At 43.3% G+C, this 23570-nt stretch overlaps 1 protein-coding gene and 1 long non-coding RNA gene across 5 annotated transcripts in view; one reads left to right on the plus strand and one right to left on the minus strand.

The window, feature by feature from the left end:
• The window catches only part of NLRC5 (NLR family CARD domain containing 5), an 89759-nt gene that overhangs the window by 27401 nt on the left and 38788 nt on the right, over positions 1-23570 (plus strand). For 3 of the 4 annotated variants that reach the window (XM_075940385.2, XM_075940386.2, XM_075940384.2), the window contains exons 6-17: positions 2997-4752; positions 5707-5790; positions 8759-8842; positions 8935-9018; positions 10726-10815; positions 11791-11841; positions 13335-13403; positions 17019-17102; positions 18409-18492; positions 19257-19346; positions 21148-21213; positions 22334-22447. In XM_075940385.2, coding sequence (XP_075796500.2) covers positions 2997-4752; positions 5707-5790; positions 8759-8842; positions 8935-9018; positions 10726-10815; positions 11791-11841; positions 13335-13403; positions 17019-17102; positions 18409-18492; positions 19257-19346; positions 21148-21213; positions 22334-22447 — 2656 coding nt within the window. The remainder of the gene's footprint in view (positions 1-2996; positions 4753-5706; positions 5791-8758; positions 8843-8934; positions 9019-10725; positions 10816-11790; positions 11842-13334; positions 13404-17018; positions 17103-18408; positions 18493-19256; positions 19347-21147; positions 21214-22333; positions 22448-23570) is intronic. The other variant, XM_075940388.2, reaches the window with a different exon arrangement.
• Positions 3689-13578, minus strand: LOC142831095 (uncharacterized). The gene is made up of 3 exons (XR_012906764.1): positions 13451-13578; positions 13204-13326; positions 3689-3823 (listed from the first exon to the last, which is right to left on the minus strand). It is a non-coding gene; the product is annotated as an uncharacterized LOC142831095 (long non-coding RNA).

Genomic DNA, 23570 nt, shown 5'->3' on the forward strand with positions numbered 1-23570 from the left:
TTTCGCAATAGCATGTCCACACTGAGTGGACTCTGAATCGCATTAAAGGCCGGCAGTTCCGCAGGGCACCAGGTCAGGAGTTACTTTGTGTGGCTGCTGCCTGAGGCTATCTGAGGACTGTGTTTAAAGGGACTGCCCTCGCCTCCTTCCCCCACCCCGGAAAGCCAGTTCTCAGCTTTCCCTTCTTGCTTGCCTACCTCGATGAGGGACAGCTCATTGGGGGGCTGTCAGTATCCAGGAGGCCCTGTGGGAGAGCTTCCACCCTGAGGAGCACTAAGAGCCTCCCTGGTCTGCCCCAGTGGGGGCTTGTGCCTCATTCCTCCCTCACGTCCTTCCACTTACCCCTCCCTAGCCCCCCTTCCTGATGTCACATAAAATACACGAATTTGCATGAACACAAACTCTCTTTATTTAACAAAATGGGGAGGAGGGGGAATGAAACTCTGGTGAGACTGGGGAAAGGAGGTGGGAGAGGGGAGAAGAGAGGATGGAAGAGGATAGGGGGAAACCAGGGTGGAGGAAGCTGAAGGGGGGAAGTAAGGGGAAAAAGGGGGAGGGGAAGCTCAGGTCTCAGGGGCGGTTTCGCCAGACCAACTTGATTTTCATGCGAACCTACTCCTGGGTTCGCATGTGGCCTTTGGTGGCCAGGCTGGCAGCTATCCTGCCATAGGCGGCCGCGTTCCTCCATCTAGTGCAGAGATCATGGACGTTGGGGGCATCCTCCCCAAACCTGAATAAGGTCTATGATTTCCAGCCTGGACTAGGAAGGCGCCTGCCTTCTTCGGGCCCTGGCAGGCTCCTGGGAGCTAGCAGACTGCTCCTGGGGAGCGGTGGAGGGCTGGCTGCCAGTGGCTTGCTGTCTCGTGTTTTGGGGCCACTGGATCTGGGGCAGTGACTGCTGGCTCTGGGCTGGCAGGCTTGGAACTGGCGCAGGCACTGTGGCCAGAGTCTACCCCTTTAAGGGTTCCAGGGAGGGGGAAGGGAGAGGAGTGTTCTTGGTTGAGAGTGGAGAAGCCACCAGGGCTCCCTGGGAAGGCTAGAGGCCCGCTATTTCGATATAAGTGTCTACACAGCACTTCTTTCGAAATAGCTATTTTGAATTTGGCGTTATTCCTCGTGGAATGAGATTTACCAAATTCGAAATAAGCTCTCTGCTATTTCGATTTAATTTCAAAATAGCGGTTTGGCTGTGTAGATGCTAGGAAAGTTATTTTGAAATAACTTTACTGTGTAGACATACTCTTCGTTTTCCCCACAGCAGGAGCCCCTCCACAGCTCCTACTCCTACCCCATCTCTGCCCCACTCTACATCTGCCTCTTTCCTCCCTTAGGGTATGTCTACACTTGTAGCCTATTTCGGAATAGGGCTACAAATGTAGGCATTCGGAATTGCAAATCAAGCCCAGGATTTAAATATCCCGCGCTTGATTTGCATCTTCCCGGCCGGGCGCCATTTTTTGAAATTTACAAGCCTGGAATAACTGCCTGTGTCTACACGCGGCAGTGAAATGGGCATTCGAAATAAAGCCCCATTTCGAACTACCTGTTAAACCTCGTTGCAGGAGGAATAACAGGTAGTTCGAAATAGGGCTTTATTTCGAATGCCCATTTCACTGCCGCGTGTAGATGCGGGCAGTTATTCCGGGCTTGTAAATTTAAAAAATGGCGCCCGGCCGGGAAGATGCAAATCAAGCACGGGATATTTAAATCCCGGGCTTGATTTGCAATTCCAAATGCCTCCATTTGCAGCCCTATTCCGAAATAGGCTACAAGTGTAGACATAACCTTACTGGCATGAGCTCCTTCCTTCCTCCATCCCCATTCATGAGCTCTCTACATTTGAGCCCAGTTGCCTCTTCCTTTTCCTCCATTCTGCCTGGGCATGAATAAGGATGGCTCTGCGAACACAGGTTGCTCTCAGTTCCAGTGCCTGGCACGACATCAGCTACCAGAAGGAACAATGTCAAAGGAAGTCCAGCTCATCCCTTGCAGCCTTGGGTGGAGCATGCTCAGTTGCTCTGTGAGGGGATGGAATGTCCTCAGTGCAAGATTGAAACTTTAAAGAATTTAGCTGCCAAACTCTAACAAAGTTCTACTCAGCCTGTGTGAACTGAGATTTTTCAGATGCTAATTACTTGGCCACAGTTGGTCCAATTTTTACAGGCACAGCAAAAGGCCACCCAAAGGCCTTCAATTCCTCCTGCTCCAAAGCTCAGCGATACTAGGGCTTTTCAGTGACACCGATGCAAGAATTTTTTGAATGGAAATGGCTGAGGCAGGTACCCGGCATGGGAAATTTCAGCTTGAATCACTAAAGTTTGGCTGAAAACAAGGTCTTATAATGGGAAGTGTCTGACAACTTTAACTATAGGCATCACTAGCTAGGATGTCTATGCTAAAAAAGAGAAATACACCCAGATGTCATCAGTAGGGGACTCAGCCCTCTTGAAGGAAGAGTGGCTTGTCTTATTCCCCATTGTGTGTGAGGGAGAAGTGTGAGTCCATAGAACTAGGTCCATGAGGCAAAGGATGGAAGATATGCCGCTTGGCAAATAAAGCTGTGTAATTGTGCACGCAAGTGGTTTGGTACTGTAAGGTTGCACGAGCGTGCAGCTTTGTTTACTAAACACTTGTGGTAGGTTGCTAGGTTGGATATATTGCTTTGCGATTGTAGGGAGGCTGGCTCTGAATTATTGGTTTAAATGCATATTTGAAGCTTGCAATTTTTTAAAAAAATTACATAGGTAAACAATTGCTTGGACTTTGCAGATCTATCTAGTGGGGAAAGGTGGAAGTATTTCAGACCAAGAAACTCTCAATACAGTCTGGGTCCATTTCAGGGGTTAAGCAATAGGCCAGATCCTGTCTGAACCGACACAGCTCCAGGTCTCCCTGTGTTTATTACAGCAAATATAACTTTTTATGAAGTTGCGCTCTCTCTCTCTCTCTCTCTCTCTGTCTCTCTGTCTCTCTCTCTCTCTGTCTCTGTCTCTCAGATTCAGCTGAAAGGTACCGGCATCTCATCATCACGTCAATAAGCCAAAGGTATGGAAATAAGAGAGCAGCAGGAGCAGCCGTCCTGGGACAAGCACAGCCACCAGCTTTCAACCAAGCCTTCATCAATCTAGTTGTCCGGCAAAGTAAAACTCCTAAACTAAAGGAAAGAGCAGATAAGCCCAAGGAGGACTCAGCAGGCATGCAGGAGGCAGAGGAATGTGTGGACACGGCTGTGAAAATCTTAGACCTGTTTGAAAGCGTTGTTAGCTCGGGTACCACCAGGGTTATTCTTTTGTTTGGCAAACCGGGTATGGGAAAGACCATGTTGATGCATAGGCTTTGCCAGAAGTGGGCAGAAGGAGCCTTGCATCAATTTCTGTTTACTTTTCTTTTTGAGTTTAGGCAGCTGAACCTAATAAGCAGAAAGCTGACTTTAAAGGAGCTTTTGTTTGACTTGCTCCTCCAGCCAGAAGATAGCCCTGATGCAGTGTTTCAACACCTGGTGGAGAATGCCCAGCGCACACTGTTCATCTTTGATGGGCTGGATGAATTTGTGGGGAACATAAGCCAGCCATCCTCAGCTGGTGTAAGCCCGGCCCTCCTCAGGTCTATGTCCATATCTGAGCTGTTTGCCAATCTCTGTTTTGGAAAACTTCTGCCTGGGTGCACTGTGCTGGTCACCAGTCGGCCTAAGAAACTACCTGGCTTTCTGTTAAGCAGAGCTGATCTGCTGGCAGAAATCTGGGGATTTGACCACGAGAGAGTTGAAGAGTATGCCAGCCAGTATTTTCACGAACATTTCTTCAAAGATCAGGCCATTGCTCACCTGAAAAACAACAGCAAACTTATGAGCATGTGCTTTATCCCTGCCTTGTGCTGCATTGTCTGTGTCTGTTTGGAATATTTGCTGAGGAATCGTTTGCTGAATGTGGAGCTTCCGCAGACCATGACCCAATTTTATATCAAAATGCTCCTCATCTTTATAAGTAAACAGCAGACAGAGGACACTGTGAGTGAAGACAAGCAGCTGAATCTCCACAGGATGGCCATTTTGGGCCTGTGTGACCTTGCACTGAAAGGCCTGGAAGAGAAGAAGGTAGTGTTTTATGTCAATGATATCCCAGAGCATGTGAAAGCGTTTGCTTCTTTGCATGGGTTACTAACTGTCTTTGAGGTGAAGATGAGCGACAGCCTCCCAGAGGCTGGCCATGCCTTTGTGCACTTGAGTCTTCAGGAGTTTTTTGCAGCACTGAGTCTGATGATAAACAGCGCAGTTGATGGAAACTACCTGAAGAGAAAGTTCTCTCTGAAGTCAAAGTGGACTTTAAAAAATGAAACCAGGACTGAGTTCATGGAGAATTTTCACATCTTTCTCTCAGGCCTCTCGTCAAAAGAGTGTAGGACGTTCCTTACCATGTTATCTGAGCAAAGCCAGGCCTGGGTGCAGGACAAGCAAGCCGCCATCTTGCAGTCATTGAGGAAGCTGGCAGCTACTAATCTAACAGGACCCAAAATAATTGAGCTGTGCCATTGCACTTATGAAACACAAGACCTTGAATTAGCCCAGCATGTTGGGAGCCAGTTAAATTTCAAGTATGAATTTAGAAACTTTAGGTTGACGCCTCTAGATGTTTCAGCTTTAGTTTTCGTCATTAACTGTGGCCGGGATTTGACTCAATTGGATTTTGCAGGCTGCCCCATGGAATTAGATTGTTTGGAAGTTCTAGCCAGCTGCAAAAATATCGAACACCTGAGGTAAGAAATGCAGTGAAAGACATAGACATTTGGATTGAGATTTTGAAAGATGCTTCAGGGATTTCTGGGACCAGTTATCATTAAAATTAATGAGAAGGGGAGTTCTAAATTACCTGTCTTTGGAGGGCTCAGATATCTGGCAGTGAAATCATAAGAATTTCACCTCTGGATTGCTGGTTCAAAGCCAGCCAGCACTGCTAGCAACTGAAATTTGCTTCCATCTAATTGCTGTTAAATGTTTTAGATGAAATGAGTTTGTCTCAGTCCAGTTTCTACCGGACAAGTGCCCCCATTGCAGTGGGCAGGTTCAGCAAAGAGATCAAAGAGAGTGAACTACCATCTCATCTCTAAAGCTGGTACTTGACAACCTCCAGGTCAGGGGTTGAGGGAGGGAGCCAAGTAGGCACTTGAATTTCCAGAGAAGTCAGTTTGGTACCTTTGTGAGTGCTAAGTTCACTTCGAAGATTGCCTGCATTTCAGGTCGCTGTGTGCTACTAATTTATCATATTGTAAAGGGCATATTTCTCCAATATCAGCTTTTAAGCATTCAGACAAAGTTCATCCCTGGTCTAACTCCATTGACCTCAGTAGCTTGACAGGCAGAAGCCATTAGCCCTTTCCAGTTTGTAAGAGTCAGATTTACCCCACTCGTTGATGGAATCATGAGCAGGACCTTAAATAAGGACTTATTCAACTTTATCCTAGTGCTGGCAGAGTCCTCAGTTACACTGTCTCCACTGTTCAGCTACTGCATGTAGTGCCTTAACAACCAAGCCAATGAAGTCCACCCCCACCCCGGACATTTGATTATGTTGAAATGCTGTCTAAAGAACGAATATGTTTAGACATAAACATGATGCAACAGGGTGGCTAGATCATATAATGTTTCAAAAAAATGAAGCATTCTTTTTTGTTTTTGTTATATCATGTTTTAATCCTTTTTTATTGTTTTAGTTTTAGGAGCAGGAAATATGGTGATGAATTTGCAGTTGCTCTTTTCAAAAGCTTACCGAAGATCACGTGTCTGAAGAAACTAGAGTAAGCATTTAATATTAGGCTCAATCATTCTTACTTTGCTCTAGTCCTGAATAGGAAGGCTGGCAACGGGTTCTCCTTTGGATTTTGCAGCTTAATATCCAATCTTATGTCATATATGTATTTTAAATCTTGCTCTGTGTGATGTCTAAACTATAATATGTGGTACTGTATAGTGCAGCGCAAAAATATAGATATCCATGAGAAATGTAATGGTATATACAATCTGTGCACTGCTACCAAATGCCAGGATATATCAGGAGAAAAATGCATCACCACCTTATGCTGGTGAAATAATCCTTTATATCTATTAGAGCTGTTTGAAATTTTATCTTTCACTTTTTTATTTTTGGATGAAAGCTTTTTGGTTTTCAAGTTTTCAGGTTTTCCATCCCTCTCCTTTCCCCCAAACGCCCTTTTTTTTTTTTTTTTTTTTTTTGAGGAAGGTCTCAAGACACTTTTTGCAAAAATGTTAGTTAAATTGAAAATAAATAATAGTGATAATAAGTAATACAAAATAAATAATAAACATTCAATGGAAAATATTTGACCAGCCCTAATATATTTCTTGTATAGGTTAAGCTGTGTTGAAGCTGTTTGTATTTAAGCTGTCTGTCCAGAGGATGAAAATATTATTAGTGTATCATTGATTTCCTGGTGTATTTGTCTCAGTGGCCCTATAGTAGTTAAATCTTTGCTCTCTATTAATTAATTATTGTATCTGGCAAACTCTCCTAACTACCTAAAAAAAACTCCTACATTTTTGGTAGACTGAATTCAGTATAAGAAGCTTGCACTCTTAGGCCTGATTTACACCTAAAACTTAGGTTGACCTAGCTACATCACTCAGAAGTGTCAACAATTAATACTCCTGAGGGAAGTAGTGAAGTTGACCTTGGCTCCAGTCTAGGTTATGCTAGGTTGACTGAAGAATTCTTCCATCAATCCAGCTGTCCCCCTTTGGATTTATCCCCTGGTGGATTTATTATGTGCTTGAAAACCCCCTTCCATCATCATAGCAAGCATCTACAGAGTTCAACCCTGGTTTCTTTTTCTGTTTGTTTATACTGAGAACTGGGAAGGCAGTCTACCATTAACTGTTGTGAACATGTAGTTCTGCAGTCTTGGTTAGCAGCAGTAACTTGCTTGGTTTTTAAGCTACTTTGCAACAGTTTTCAAAATCCTGACACATGCTATAATTTTGTGACAATATTAAAAACACACTCACAAGCATGTAAATTTCCTTGCTAATTAGGTACTCAGTTTTCACTGATTTGTGTTTTTCTCCCCAAGAACATCACCTTTTACTTGACACTGAAACACATATTGGCTGTGTCTACACTGGACCACTTATTCTGAAAAATCAGCCGCTTTTCCGGAATAAGCTGCGAGCTGTCTACACTGGCCCTTGAATTTCCGGAAAAGCAATGATGCTCTACTGTACAAAATCAGCCGCTATTCCGGAAAAACTATTCTGCTCCTGCTCGGGCATAAGTCCTTATTCCGGAACACTGTTCCGGAAAAGGGCCAGTGTAGACAGCCCAGTAGTCTTTTCCGGAAAAAAGCCCCGATCGTGAAAATGACGATTGGGGCTCTTTTCCGGAAAAGCGTGTCTACATTGGCCATAGACGCTTTTCCGGAAAAAGGGCTTTTCCGGAAAAGCAGCCTGCCTATGTAGACGCTCCTTTTCCGGAAAAACTGAAAATGGAATAGTATTCCGTTTTAAGCAGTTCCGGAAATTCATGCCAGTGTAGACACAGCCATTGAGTGACGAATAGGCATGGCTCTCTCCCAGTGCGCTCTCAGACAACCTGAATTGCTGGAAAATAGAAAGAGACGGTTAAGGTGGTCTGTCTGAACTAGGTATTTGGTGTCACCAAAGGGACTCCCAGATTGCTGGCACAGGAACTCGGTCTTCTACTGTCCAGGTGTCTTTGGCTTTTGAAAAATGGTGTTCTGAAGGACACCGATATTTCTGCTGGCTGGCCCAACTTGGATCCTTTTTTTGGAGGTCCTGAAATGGAGCAATCAGATGGTGACTCATACTTCTTCTGAAGATTCAAAATGTCCAACCAAAAGGAGAGTCATCCTCTCTTACTATCCCATAAGAGACTGAGGCATCAGCTTTTAAGTTCTTACAATGGAGACTGGGATTTTCCTGTCTCATTGTGTAACACATCTAGTGTAAGACAAGTTAGGCCTTAACTGTTGGCACACCCTTCTTGGGACTCACCTTGCACACTGGCTGCCCTGCTCTGGTGATGCTCTGGGGACTAACTGAGCAGCACTGGTCCTGGGGTGGCTGGACCCCAGGGGCATCTAGAAGCCATCCAGTCCCTAGGGAACAGCAGCGAGGGCCAGTCAGCCCCCAGCACGGAAGCAGGGGACCCCCCAGAGCAGCAGCCCCAGAAGCAGAGATTTAGCCTGGGGTATTTTTGGTAGGTGCCATGTACAGGACACTGGCCATGAATGTTAGTTTATTGCCTGTGACCTGTCCATGGCTTTTACAGAAAATACTCCTGTCTAAATCTTAGCCTTAGTTATGGGGCTGAGTGACACGGAGGATGCTGTTCGTGGTGGTGGAGAAAGGAGCATGTGGGGTGGGCTTACTGTGGGAAAGCTGAACTCCATTTTGTCTCTGTTGAACTCTTGGAAGCAGTGTGGGGTGTATTTTCTTCTCTACTTCCTGCAGCTTTTCCCTGCAAGTTAAGAGACTGAAAGTCTGGAATTAAAATTCCTACAAACTGCGATGGATGCCCAGCAAAGTGATGGTGCTGGAGCCCAATTCGGCCCCTTGTCCCTACAGCGTAACTTCCATTGACTGAAAGCAGAATCAGGCCACATGCCTCTGTACCTTCCTCCTAGTCACATGCTGGGCATGGAACCCAGCAACACCCCAAAGACTGTTTCTGTCACGAGTCTGGCGGATTTGTACTGATATGCCATTTTCCATCTGCTTTGTGGTTTTCAGGCTAACTGGTGGGAATATCACTGCTCTGGGGCTAACTGGCCTGACACAGGTTTTTTCAAACTGTCTTCAACTTGAAGAAATAAAGTAAGTGACCCATGTTAGTGGGCTGAGTGATGCTTTTCAAATCAGCTGAGAATTTTGTGGGGAGAATACTAATCAGGCAAACTGATTTGCAGCTTCCAGGACAATCGACTGAAGGACCAAGAAATAGTGAAGATCACTGAAATGTTTTCCAGAGTGGAAAAGCTAAAGATGATTGAGTAAGTAAGAGATTTAATCACTTAAGCCATTAAAATGTCAACTCCAAAGAAGCAAAAGTATCCCATTGAAGGGTCAAGTTAGCTTAGGGTCAACAGCAGGCTGGGGAGTAAGGCCGGCAGTCCCTGGGTGAGCCAGGGACACTCATTTTTAGTAGTGAGGTAGGTGGTCCAACTTGCAGCTCCTGGACTGGATCTGACCTGTGGGATGATTTTGTCCAGACCCAAAACATGACTGCTCCCATCCGAGTAGACCTGCTCTATAAAACGTGTCTTGTGCCTGGAAAGACCCTGCATGAATTGTGTGAGGTCATACTACATGAAGGACAGCATTTTATAGAGCAAAACTGTGTTCCCTGCACAATGGGACTTTCAAACTATCATACATGTGAGGCCATTTTGTAGAGTATGTATTCCTCATGGAGGTGCCTCAAAATTAACATTTGGCCCACAGCACTGAAAAGGCTGGACCACAGATCATCAAAACTCATGCATGGAGTCGGGTGACTTCAAACCATTTTACTCTTTTGGAGACTCAACTGCTGTGTGCCACTGGAGGACAGGAAAGGCCAAGCCACAATCAATATCCAAGGCCCACTCAAAAAATCATTAGAATAGACTACCAAAGGAAACGGTGGATTCGTCACCTTTTGAAGTCTTCCGATCAGAACTGGTTATCTTCTTGGAAGATCTGCTTTAGCTAAGCACATATAGCTTTTGGGCTCAAAATAGGAGTAAGTAACAGGATGAAATTTGATGGAGATAATTTAATAGTCCCCCCTAGATTTAATATCTAGGAATCTGTGAAATTAGAGTTCATTAAAAAAGAAAACAATCCCCAGCCTCAAGGTTTTATTACACCTAATATGATAGAAATGTCTTCTTGAGATGCAGTTGTATATGCAGATGTAGGATGGGAAGAAGAATTGGAATTGAATATTCCTCTGCCAGCTGGAAATTGGAAACTAGTATGGAATAGAAATAGATTTTCAACTGAAAAAAAGAGAGTGAAATTTACCAAATAGACCAGTCTAATTACAGGGTCCATTCCTTCAAATTCTTATACATGTGCATAACTTTACTCATGAACCGTTCCACTGGTGTCAGTCAGAGCCAATTTATGCCCATGCAAAAGTGTTTGCAAGAATTTTTGGACTTCTAAGTTGAGTGAAGTCCAAAAATTAAATAAACAGTGTAAATATAGTAAATGAGAGTTTTGAAAAATTCTTTGAGTTTTACTCATAATAGAAGTTAGATTTTTTAAGCACAGGATTTTTGTCTTGTCTATGTTCCTTTAAAGTACTGTATTTACATCTGTTGTTATGCTGCAACAGACTATGAAAAATGTTCTGTGTGCGTTAAATATTTCATCATAAATAGCTATGATAGTGCAGTTGTATCACCTATATTATTAATATGTGTTTTGTTTAGCAGAAAATGGTGAATAACTGTTTTACTATTGTTTAGATCTACCAAGTATGTCCCTGATTCTGAACTTAGGGGTAACAGTTGCATTTGAAAGAGTCCAAAAAATAGAATTGAATTGTGAACACATTGAAATGTCTGCTGGCTAAAAACAAACAATGTAGTTTTAAATTGTCACCAAATCTGTTGGGATGTGTGTGTTGAGAAGCAGTGGTTGTACAGTAGATACAGAGACTTATCAAATCCAAGCAGCTGACATTGTGATCTTCTGACTATTATTCACAGCTTAAGCCATAACGATATTTCTGTGACGTCTGTTCTTTCTTTGGCGAAGGGAGCCACTACTTGTCCAAATGTTACTGAACTACATATAAGGTACTGGTAATACATGCTATGAAAATATAGACTTTATTTCTCTATCTGTTGACTTTAAAAACTGACTTTTCTTTTCAATAGAATTGCTCCCTAATAAAGATTGGTGCAAATTGAGTTCAACTCTCCCCTTCTTGACTAGTTGAAAGATGGAGATGGACTCTCAGTTACATGACAATATGGCATTATTGAGGCTTTGATTTTTACATGTTCATTTCACACATTGGTTTTGCAGTGTAAACTTTATAAGTAATATAATTTTAAACTCTGTTTTTGAAACATGCAACATCTACACTGTGAGATTCCTTGTCAGTGCAAACGAATGATAAAGCAGTGAAAATCATCAGTTTATATATCTTTGAATAAAGATTTTGATACTATCCTCTGTCCAAGATACCGGTTAAAGTGGAGAATTAACTTACGTATCTTACAGCTGATTTACATCTATGTATAAATTCCAGGAGCAAGATTAATCCCTAGTACAACTCCAGTGAAGTCCAGTTTGCTTTTTTCCAAATTTTCCATGAGGTACACATGTAATATTGAATCATTATATGTATCTTGCATAAGAGCATTTTTTTACTTAACTATGTTGTTTTGTTGCCTTTGTTAAAACAAGCCATACCATAGCTGGAGCAAAGGGCCAGATTACTGCAGTAAATTGAGACATTTTGGATCAATCAGTGGAATGATCTTGTGTTTTTATGAGAGACACATATAGAGAAGGGGAACCCCAACAAGGAATTTGCTCAAGCTTCCAGCCAGCTTTGCTGAGACCAATGGGTTTTTTGACTAATAACCACTGTAATGTTCCCTTTTGTTTCTTAAGCTTCAGAGCTCTGAGAGCAGCAGACTTGATTCAGTGGGAGCTTTGCCATCCATTTTAATGAGAAGGATCAGGTCCCTACGGAGTATTTCTGCATATGCAGTTTGATCCTGTAGCACTCAACCTAATAGTGTGTTGTCTCTTGCTTGCAGGAAGGACACTGTCATGATATATTTTTCTGGACAGTCTAAAAGAATTCCAAGGTGAGAAACTGATATAGAAGTAGTGAATAGATAAGGGAATTCGGATTAAAAAAATAGTCATTTCTACCATGAACACTGGTGACTGCTGGCTCCAGAAATGGGACATAACTCCCTTACTTACACCTGTTTAAGGGTATGTCTACATTGCACAGCTATTTCGGGATACCAGAGATATCCCAATATAGCTATCCTGCGTCTACACAAGCCACACGTTATTTTGAAATATTTTTCGAAATAACACCATCCCAGTAAACCTCACTGCATGAGGGATAAGGGATGGCTTGAAATAGCGCATTATTTCAAAATTTGGCGCTGTGTAGAGATGCCAAATTTCAAACTAAGCAATTTTGGAATAGATTCGAAATAAGATATGCAATTTGCGCCATGCAAATTGTGTATCTTAGAGTTTAGGGTGCAGTGTAGATGCACCCTAAAAGCGAATGTAAAACTCTGTTAATCCAGAATGGTAACATTTGTGTGGGAATAAATGTCAGTACAGGTTGCAAGGCAGTTCTAAATCATGGCCACATTGATTTTATTTCTACGAGATGGGGACATAAAAGGGCTGAAATACTTCTGATACCTTTCTTGGTTTCCTCTTTTATGCCTCTGCCTATGTGAGGGGACAGCATGGATTTAGCTCTAGGTAAATAAAGACCAAGCAAAACATGGGTACTTGTTTTTTCTCTTAGATGATCAGCTGAACCTTTTGCCACATGCTGTGGTATATACTTGAACATTTTTGTATGAAGTGAGCAGTCGTTGTGCTCTATCTACACTGTCACAGAAAGTCAGCCTAAAATACCCAGCTCTAGTTATGTGACTAATGTACTTTAGGTCGTGTTAATGTAGGGTCTATACTGAGGGGGGTTGATGGGAGAAACTCTCCTATTGACTTCCCTCACTCTTCTAATCCGGGGTCGGGCAGAGGGGTCAACTGCAAAGTGATCTGCAGTTGATTTGGTGAATCTTAACTAGTCCTGCTAAATTGACTGCTGGTGGATTGATCTTAGAGTGTAGATATGGGCTGTAGTATGGACATAGGCGTAGCCTACTGACTATCATTCACCCATTCTCTGGGCCAAAGAACTGAATCTTGGAAAAGACTCGAGCTACCCCTACATGGCAGCTGAGGTAGACACACATGCATTAGCTGTGATTGTGCTAGCATGCTAAAAAGAGCAATGTAGCCACAATGGTGGGGACAGTGGGTGGCAGGCCTGTTTGGGATTGTGAGTGTGCATTCAGAGCTGCTAGGCCATCTCACTGCCTCTGCCACTGCAGCCATACTGCTGGTAGCACACTAGTTCCATCAAAGCTAGCACAGGTTCGCCTAGCCGAGCTGGGACTCTGTAAATGTACCTTCAGTGACTTCTTCCAGCAAAGCTTTATCCCTTCCCTGCACATAGTATAGTGCAGCTGGAAAACATTCAATGGCTGAAATGTCTCATGGTGGCCTTTCCAAGGCTGGTAAATGTTTTGTTTCTTTGCAGATCACCAAATTTGAGGAGAAGAAAAAACAAAGAGGAAAATGTTGCTCAAATAAGAACTTTGACGTTACGGTAAAATTAAAATATTGAAATGTCTATGGGAAAATAGAGCTCCTTACATGGTATGTTCCATAGATGGGTAAAGTAACCATTAAAGACGGTGCATATTGCTATAACGCTGGCTAAATTATTAGAAATTTAAAGTATCCCTGCCTGTCCAAGTGAGGACCCCAGGTTACTGGGAGTTGGGCTCAGCAGACATGGTCTAACAGTTTTCCATTGTGACATCATAAGTTGTCATGGAAAAGTTTGCATCACCATGTCATCGTGCTATGAAACCAGCTGAGCAGAGCCTGCACTTGTGGCTGGAAAGGGCTGTGTGTATTGGGAGGAGCCTGCTTTCTTCCCTTCACCTCCCCATGATGATGGGAGATGGAATCACAGAGCACTGGGGCCATCATAGCTGGCGTAAGATGGTAAAGGTGCACAGGATAATGGATGGCATGTGGAGAGAAGGTAGGCAGTGTGGGGATTACGTTCTTCCCTTTTTCCCAATATAAGAACAAGGGGATGTTCCTTGAATAGCAGGAAAATGTAACCTAAGGAAAAGAAAGACTCTTTAACACAGCACATAATCAGCCTGTGGAATTCCCTGCCACTAGATATAACTAAGGACAAGAGCTTAGCAGGAGTGGATTGGGTATTTATCAGCATCTGGATTTACAACAGTAAGGATTTTTTTAAACAAGCATTGTGGAAGGAAGGAAAGCCCTCCTGCAGCAAGGCAAAACCCGGCCTCTAACTGAAGAGGTTATGAAGAAAATTTCTGTAGATGTTGGCTATTGCATGTCGACCTACTTCATAGTTTCTTGCCACTTTATCTGTAGGATCTAGTGCTGGTCATTACCAGAGATCGGATGCTACAGTAGGGGAACCATGACCCTGCCAGGTTCATCACTATTAAGTTTCACCAGCAATTAAATCCAGGAGACAGAGGTGTTACAAAATTCAGATTGGCTTTACAGAAGAACTATACCAATTTCATCGGGAGAAAAACAACCCATCTCCTTTCTCCCATCCTCTGTCCCACCCACTGAACCCCTCTGCCCAGCTACCCTATTCTAAACATGAATTCCCTGTGGATGGAGAGAGGGCTAATTCCTAATGATAGTGCCCATTGAGAGAGAGAGTGCTCTGTTCTGTTTGTGTTTCTGGTCATTTAATCCAATCTTTCTGTTCTTAGAAAGGTAAGTAAGTGTCCAGGGGTTGACTGAGGTCCTCAGATGACAGATTTCATGCAAGGGCAAAGTAATGGTCATGTCAGTGTTTGATGACCTTTGTAAAGCTCTTCGAGATCTGTGGATGAAAAGCTCTCAGTGTTCTAATTGTTATTAAACAGGACATGCATGAAGAAGGGTTTATTCTTTTATTATTCTTTATGGTCTGTTAGAGGTAGAGCTGCGTAAGGGGTTAAAATACAAAAATCCTGGCCTGTCTAAACCAGTGACCCCAAGGTACTGTGAGCTGAGCTCAGCCAACATGGCCTTATAATGTTCCAGTTGTGATGTCATGTTATCGCAGGGAAGAGAGTTTATCACACTGTGACCCTGGCTCAGCAGAGCCTGCACTTGTGGCAGGACAGGGCAGCCTGATGTGAGATGGACTTGGAGAGTTGGCTGGTGTTGGATGATAAAGATACACAGAGGAATAGATGGCCCAGAAAATGCGGATCAGGCACTTACGTTCACACTTTCATATTTCCAGGGCAAGGGGACATTCATAGAATCCTAGAGCTGGCAGAGACCTCAGGAGTTATCAAGTCCAGCCCCCTACCCCAGGCAGGACCAATCCCAACTAAATCATCCCGGCCAGGGCTTTGTCAAGCCAAGACTTAAAAACCTCTAGGGATGGAGATTCCATCACCTCCCTAAAAGCAACAAGGAGTCCTGTAGCACCTTATAGACTAACAGATGTATTGGAGCACAAGCTTTCATGGGCAAAGACCCACTTCGTCAGATGCATGTAGTGGAAATATCCAGAGGCAGATATAAATATGCAGGCCAGAATCAGGCTAGAGATAACAAGGTTAATTCAATCAGGGAGGATGAGGCCCACTTCTAGCAGCTGATCTGGAGGTGTGAATACCAAGAGAGGAGAAGCTGCTTTTGTAGTTAGCTAGCCATTCACAGTCTTTGTTTAAACCTGAGCTGATGGTGTCAAACTTGCAGATGAACTGTAGCTCAGCAGTTTCTCTTTGAAGTCTGGTCTTGAAGTTTTTTTGCTGCAGCATCGCTGCTACCTTTAGATCTGTACCCAGAAGCCTCCTGTTGTGGGACAAGCCCAAGAAAGAAACCAACAGAACACCACTGGCCATCACCTACAGTCCTCAGCTAATATCTCTCCAACACATCATCGGTGATCTACAACCCATCCTGGACAATGATCCCTCACTTTCACAGGCCGTGGGAGACAGGCCAGTCCTCGCCCACAGACAACCCGCCAACCTGAAGCATATTCTCACCAGCAACTATACACCGCACCACAGTAACTAACTCAGGAACCAATCCACGCAACAAACCTCGGTGCCAACTCTGCCCACATATCTACGCCAGCAACACCATCACAGGACCTAACCAGAGCAGCCACACCATCTCGGGTTCATTCACCTGCACATCTACCAATGTAATATTCGCCATTGTGCCAACAATGCCCCTCTGCTATATACATCGGCCAAACTGTACGTAAAAGAATAAATGGACACAAATAAGATATTAGGAATGGCAATATACAAAAACCTGTAGGAGAACACTTCAGTCTCCCTGGACACACAATAGCAGATCAAAAGGTAGCCATCCTGCAGCAAAAGAACTTCAAGACCAGACTTAAAAGAGAAACTGCTGAGCTACGGTTCATCTGCAACATGAACATGAGGGCCTCATCCTCCCTGATTGAATTAACCTCGTTATCTATAGCCTGATTCTGGCCTGAACATTATTTCAAAATAACTAGCGCTATTCTGAAATAATTTAGTCTGAGTCTACACAGCTAGCAGTGATTTTGAAATACTGTCAAGCTGGAGGACTTCTTACTCCAACTCCTGTAACCCTCATTGTACGAGGAATAAGGGAAGTTGGAGGAAGAGTGCTCTATTTTGAAATAAGTGCAGTGTAGATGCTCCCAATTTCTAAATCAACTACGCAATTGATGTAGCTCAATTTGCATAGCTTATTTCAAGTTAAGCCCTGCTGTGTAGACACACCCTTAGTGTTGTTCCATGCCTCAGTTTCCCCACTTGTAAAATGGGAATGATCATGCTCACCTTGCTTGTAGGGCAGGTGGTGAGTCTTTACTATACAATAAAACTTTGTACTCTCATAGCACTTGTCAGAGGAGGGTATCAGAGCGCCATACAAATTACTACCTTCATTTTACAACTAGAGAAACTGAGGCACAAAAGTGATTTGCCCAAGGTCACCCAGACCCCGTCAGTGGCAGAGCCAGAAACAGAATCCAACTCTGATGACTCACAATCTACTCCTTTTCATTGGACCTCTCTGCATTTAGCCAAAAGGTGAATTCCCACTAAATCTCGAGAGCGATGCTCAACCTGTCTGTTGAACAGTCTGCAGTCTAGTATCAGCTGTCTGTCTCCACTCTGCTCATTTAACCTAATCTTCCTCTTCCTAGCTTACAGGATTGCGGCCTTCATTTACAACATGCAGTCGAGATTGCTGCTCTTCTCAGGGGCTGCCCCCACCTCTCAGAAGTGGAGTAAGTGCACCGGGACAGATCCCGTTTCCTTCTAACTTTCCTTCTAATGTTGATCTTGCCTCAGGTGAATGGGAGAAGGAGAAATACGTCAAATCACCAACTTAATGCAAGATCCTCACCTCGGGGAGCTGCATGTTGTGCTGAGATTAGACATGCTGGGATTTTCAGTGAGAGGCAGTGGGAGCTGGGTGCCTAAACCCCTAATTATGGCCGTGCGGAGTGTAGGCAGGTGTCTATTTTAAATAGCATGGTTGGCCATGCTATGCCCTGGGGCAGAGGTGTGTGCCAGGGCCCTGGGAGTAGCGTTGGCAGAGTCAGAGATTATCAAACCAGAAGAATCCATTGTGACCACCTGCTCTGATTGGTCTCAAGCTGCAGTGGGGGAGGTCTAGGTTGGATAGTAGGAAAAACTATTTCACTAGGAGGGGGGTGAAGCACTGGAATGGGTTGCATAGGGAGGGGGTGCAATCTCCATTTTAAGGTGTGTCTACACAGCCGGGCTTAACTCAAAATAAGCTATGCAAATTGAGCTATGTCACATCACTCATTTTGAAATAGAGCACTCTTCCTCCGACTTCCCTTACTCCTCGTACAACAAGGGTTACAGGAGTTGGAGTAAGAAGTCCTCCAGCTTGACAGTATTTCAAAATAACTGCCTGCTGTGTAGGCGTGGATTAAGTTATTTCAAAATAATGCTAGCTATTTTGAAATAATGCTGCTGTGTAGACATACCCTTGGAGAATTTTAAGGCCAGGCTTAACAAAAGTCCTAGCCAGGGGGATTTAGTTGGCGTTGGTCCTGGTTTGAGCAGGGAGTTGCACGCAATGACCTCTTGAGGTCTCTTCCAACCCTAATCTTTTATGATTCTATGAAATTGTTTCAGTTAAAAAAAAATTTAAAAATCAAAACATTTTGTTTCAAAGTTTTCAGAGCAAAATATTTTGAGTTCTTGGTTTGAAATGACTTTTTGTTTCAAAATTTCCTTTTAATTTTACTTTAAAAAATCCGTCAGAGCGGTCAAACGGAAATGTTTCATTTGACCTAACCAGAATATCTTTTTGCCAACATTAAAAAAAGAAAAGGTTTGGTTCGTCCTGCAACTATTTTTTTTTTCAGAATTGCCAGGCAACCCGAAAAGCTCATTTGCACAGTTCTACAGGCACTAAAAAGGGGAATTAGGTGCAGGAGAGGAAATGAGGCCAAGAAATAAAAGCAACAAGAGGAGAATCGTGGAGTAGAAGGATGAGATTTTTTGGTGTCGTTTACCCTGTTTGAAATGAACCTCTTTAATGGGAAAATCTCTCAGTTTATCAGGTAACCAGCTTGGTGATGAAGGCTTCAGAAAGCTGGCAGAAAGTCTGCCCAACATGTGTATTTCTAAGCAGTTGGAGTAAGTATTGCCTTGCACCCTCCAACTAACCCTGGGTATGTCTACACTACCCTGCTAGTTCGAACTAGCGGGGTAATGTAGGCATACCGCACTTGCAAATGAAGCTCGTGGAATGAGGAGTAACGGTAGTTTGGACTAGGAAGCCTAGTCCGAACTACCTAGTTCGTGCCGCGTGTAGCCGCGTGGCACAGGGTTCGAACGAGCAGGGATTTAAAAATGGCGGCGCCCAGTTTATGCAAATGAAGCCCGGGAAATCAAATCCCGGGCTTCATTTGCAAGTGCGGTATGCCTACATTACCCCGCTAGTTCGAACTAGCAGGGTAGTGTAGACATACCCCCTGTGATTAAGAGGCCAGCTATTGTGCATCATAACTGGCAGGATTCCTGTCCTAACCCAGAGTCTGGGTGATGTATTGAGACAGGAGGAAACTGACCTCACCTCTTTTGGAGTGAGACGTACCTCTGTACAGAGGATCAGCCAAAGTGAAATCTTACGTAGCTCACATGCTTCTATCATTGCATTCAAAAGCTGAGGCTCATCCTTTCAAAATACAGGTGTTTGGCATCAGAAGCCTTGTCACCAGGATTACTGGCTGCAGCATTTTCAGCCTAACCATTAAAAAAATTAATTATGTTAGAAAGTGCATTGTGCCCCTCCCCTACAATGAGGTCCGGTCCCTCTGATGACTTCCTTCGAGGTCTATTATTGCACATACACTTTTCAGTAGATAATCAACTGCTTGTTTGGTTGTTTTCTTTCCTAGTGCCAGTAACAACCAGGTATCAGTGGATGGTGTTTGCTACCTGTTGAATGCCATGAACACCTGCGTCAACGTGGCGGAGCTTGAAGCCAGGTATGCAAATGTTCTGAAATGCCTAACCTGTCACGTCTGGAGTAATTATCCCTATGGTAATTGTGCTCCTGCAAGTGGCTGGCATGTCCCTGCAGCCCCTGAGAAAGTCAGAGCAGGGGGTCTCCATATGCTGTTCTTGCCTGTGGACCCTGCTCCTCCAGCTCCCATTGATCAGTGATGGAGAATGGTGGCCAGTAGGAGCTGTGGGGTTGGTGCCTGGAGATGAGGAGCAGCACATTGCACCATGGAGCCACTGCTGTATGTGCCAGCTGCTTTCAAGAGTGGTACAGGGCCAGGGCAGGGGAAAGCCTGCCTTGACTCCACTGCTCCATCCCATCCCTGGGGCAGCTGTCTGGCTCAACAGATCTATCTTGTGTATTTAATCTGTAATCAAAAGACACTTTTATAGCTTCACCCATACACTAATTTATCAACTGGTACCCTTGTGAGCACAGTATCTCAGTGCCTCAACCTGTATTAAACAAGCACTAAAAATATGTGGCAGGGAATATTCCTGTATTGGCAGGACATTGGTCAAATGACCATCTACCTTTATTCTGTAATGCTGTATATTCCTTCATAGCTAAAAGCTGTACAGTTTAGCAGGAATAGCTCTACATAATCATCAGAAGTTTTCTGAATTTCATCTGCATTTCATCTGAAGAAGAGGGTTATGCCCACAAAAGCTCATGATATCCTCTACCTTTTTTAAAACCTTCGGGGTTTTAGTCTGTACAGGATAAACTTAAAAAACAACGAATAGTCTGGTAGCACTTTAAAGTCTAACAAAACAAGTAGGCTGTGTATAGACTGGCATGATTTTGTGCAAATACTTTTAACGGAAAAGTTTTCCTGTTAAAAGTATTTGCGCAAGAGAGCGTCTATACTGGCATGTGCCTTTGCTCAAAAGATTTGCTTTTGTACAAAAGCATACGTGCCAGTGTAGACGCTCTCTTGCGCAAGAAAGCTCCGATGGCCATTTTAGCCATCGGGCTTTCTTGCGCAAGAATTCTTGCGCAAGAGGGCTTATCCTTGAGCAGGAGCGTCAGAGTATTTGCACAAGAACCACTGATTTTGTATGTTACAAAGTCAGTGTTCTTGCGCAAATACTGGCAGCCAGTGTAGACAGATGGCAAGATTTTGCACAAAAGCGGCTGCTTTTGAGCAAAATCATGCCAGTCTAGACACAGCCGTAGAGGGTATCATGAGCTTTCGTGGGCACACATCATCTGAAGAAGTGTGCTGTGCCCATGAAAGCTCATGATACCCTCTACGTGTTTTGTTAGTCTATAAAGTGCTACTAGACTATATTTTGTTTAAGTTTATTCTACATTTTTGTCAGTCTCTAAGGTGCTGCAAGACTATTTATTATTTTTTAAGAATTTTTCAGAGTAAACTCCCAAAATACTTGGCTGAGAATCAGATACAGTAATTGGATTTTAGAGAGCCAAAATGTCTTTTTTCACAGCCGTTTCTGCTTTTCTCATGCTGACACCATGCAATTCATCACCTGCCCCGAACCTTGACTAGAATTCCCTACTTTAAACCAGACCCTGTGTTGTGAAAGTGTAGTAACTTCAAAAGGACTTTTTCCTTGATAGTGTTCTGAACTAGTCAACTGATATTGTTTAATTAGATACGAGATTAGCTATGTGAGATGGTTGGTTGTCTTGGGTAATATTTTAATTGACCTTTGGAGTGTTGACTAAGTTGTTTTGAAAAGACCCACAATATTATCAAGAGTAAATAAAAATATGAATTAGTGATAGTGAACATTGTTTGTCATCTCGTTCATCCACAGCCTTCATCATCAGACTGCAATCCTGAAGTTCATAGGAGATAAAGAATTTGACTCTACCCATTCCAGGTACATCACATGGAAACAGCTGTTTCTTATATTTTCCTGTTATTTATATGTTGGAATGAACCCAAACATACAATTTAGTTGGTCATTAGGGTGCACTATGTATTCTGGCAGTTTTAACCTTCTGTTGCCCATCTCACTCTGATCTTGATGATTTCTCTTAGCATCCTCTCACTTAGTTTCCCCACACTCTGATTATAATGTCTTACATCTCTCCAGCACAGTTCATCCCACAGGACTCTTAACATAGAACACTCTGCTAAGATAAAAGGTTATCAATGTAGCAGTCACCAGTGCAGCAATGTGTAATACCACATAGCTGTGCTACGTAACAGGAAGCAGGTTGAATAGTTACAAAACCTGAGTTCCAGATATGAGCACATAGAATGGAACCAAGTTCAGCTCAATAAGCATATCTCGGTGTTTGCAGGAAAAAAATCAAAAATATTTTGAATCCGAAATGCTGCCATTGTGTCTCACGAGAATTATAGTTCAGTTGCTTTACGCTTCTTCTCTCCTCTGTAAGTTGAGCTTCCTGATTGGACTACATCTCCCATGATGCACCAGGGTCTCCCTTTCTTAGTGAGGCGAGGCAAGTGCATCATGGCAGTTGAATGCCTGTATTGCATCATGGGAAATGAAGTCCAGATGGAGAGCCCAGTCTATGCAGGAAAAAATGGGAGCAAGAGATATTTGAACTGAAACTCCCATGAAGCACTACAGTAGCATTTTAGAACCAAAATATTTCAGTTTGGGAGCATTCTGTTTTTGATTTTAAAAAAATGAAATTAACACACGTTTCACAAAAATCTTCATTCAGTCAAAAACTCCTTTTTCTGCACCAAATCAGTTTGGAAGGGAAAAGTTCAAACATCCCTTCTCTCGAGTATTTGGTTAACCACTGAAAGGAAGAGTTATATACTGCTAGACAAGGGCAGGAAATGAGCTGATCAGATAAGCTCCTTGGGGCAAATCCATGGTGGCTTTACAAACAAGGGAGCGCAATGTTTATTTCCAATTATTTGTCCTGCTTTTTCTGCTGCCTTCTGCTAAGGTGACTCCTCCCTGGAGTAGTTACCTACATACCAATCCTTGAGTTCTTCTGTTCATCTTGTCTTTTCAGAGGACAGTTCATGTTCAGATCTGATCATGTGTATTGTTCCAGGGGCATCTCACTTAGTGGCGACCACTCAGGTGAAGATGAGAGCCAGAAGTCTATGATCTCAAGGAAAATAAGGTAGCTTGATGCTTTCCATAAGTGTTCAGAGATGTTTGGTGTCTGCTGCTGAGAGAACCATTTCTGATGCAAGTCTGTATGGTGATTAGCACAGAGGAAGTTGTTTCAAAGACCCACTTCTCACTGTTTATCGTAATTATTGTTGTGTGTGGGTGTTCTCTGGTTAGTGCTTATGCCATCCTGCAAGAGCCCATGTTGTTGCCTAGTTATGATGTCTCATTCACCAAACCAGCCAGTGATTTGTAGTTCAACCAGCAGAGCAGAGATGGGAACTTGATTTGCTGAACTTGTCAGTTTCTCTTACTCTGGGACATGCACTGTAACAAGATCCTGGACTCAAACTCAAGTCTGGATTTAATTCAGACTCGATAACCCCGTGCATGTTAGGCTGTGTTCATATCTCCTGCAGGCTGTCAAGAGGAAGGACTGGTACGCAAGTAGGACTCAGGAGAGCTGGGTTCAAATCTCTTCTCTGCCACAGCATCTCTTTGTGACCTTGGACAGTTCACTTTGTTTTCTGTGCTTCCCTGTCTGAATCATCCTTAATTTATCCCACCCTTATGAGTCTGTTTAAATATAATGCTCCATGGTCCAGTGAGAATCTCTTACTATGTGCATGTGCTTCTCTGAGAACAATGGGGTTCACACAGGCAGTTTCAATGGGGACCTGCATGTGTGATTGTAATGCAAATAAATAATGCTAAAGAAATGCCACCAAGCCAGCCCTCATCTCTTAGCAAATGATAATGCTCAGCATCCAGACAGCATTTTTCACTCATAGCTTTCATATACATATTATCCCCATTTTACAGATGGAGAAACTGAGGCACAAAACAATGACATGACTTGGTCAAAGTCACACAGCTCAGAACAGCATCTCAGTCTCCCAGTTGGATGATCTGTGTTGTATCCATGGGTCAGTGCTGAGCTGCTATGCAGGGTGGTACTCAGAGGGCTGAGTTGGAAAGCAATGTAGCTTTTGCTGGTTTGCCTTAATATTTTTCCCAAGCAAGGCTCATTTTAAAATCTGATTTTGAAAGCTTTTGTAGAATGACTCCCTCTCTCAAGTGCCATTTAAACCTCTGGGTTACAGGAGCATTGCCAAGTGTCATGATGTTCTTAA

Source organism: Pelodiscus sinensis, chromosome 12 (genome assembly GCF_052426305.1).
Source record: "Pelodiscus sinensis isolate ZL-2025 chromosome 12, ASM5242630v1, whole genome shotgun sequence".
Lineage (NCBI taxonomy): Eukaryota > Metazoa > Chordata > Testudines > Trionychidae > Pelodiscus > Pelodiscus sinensis.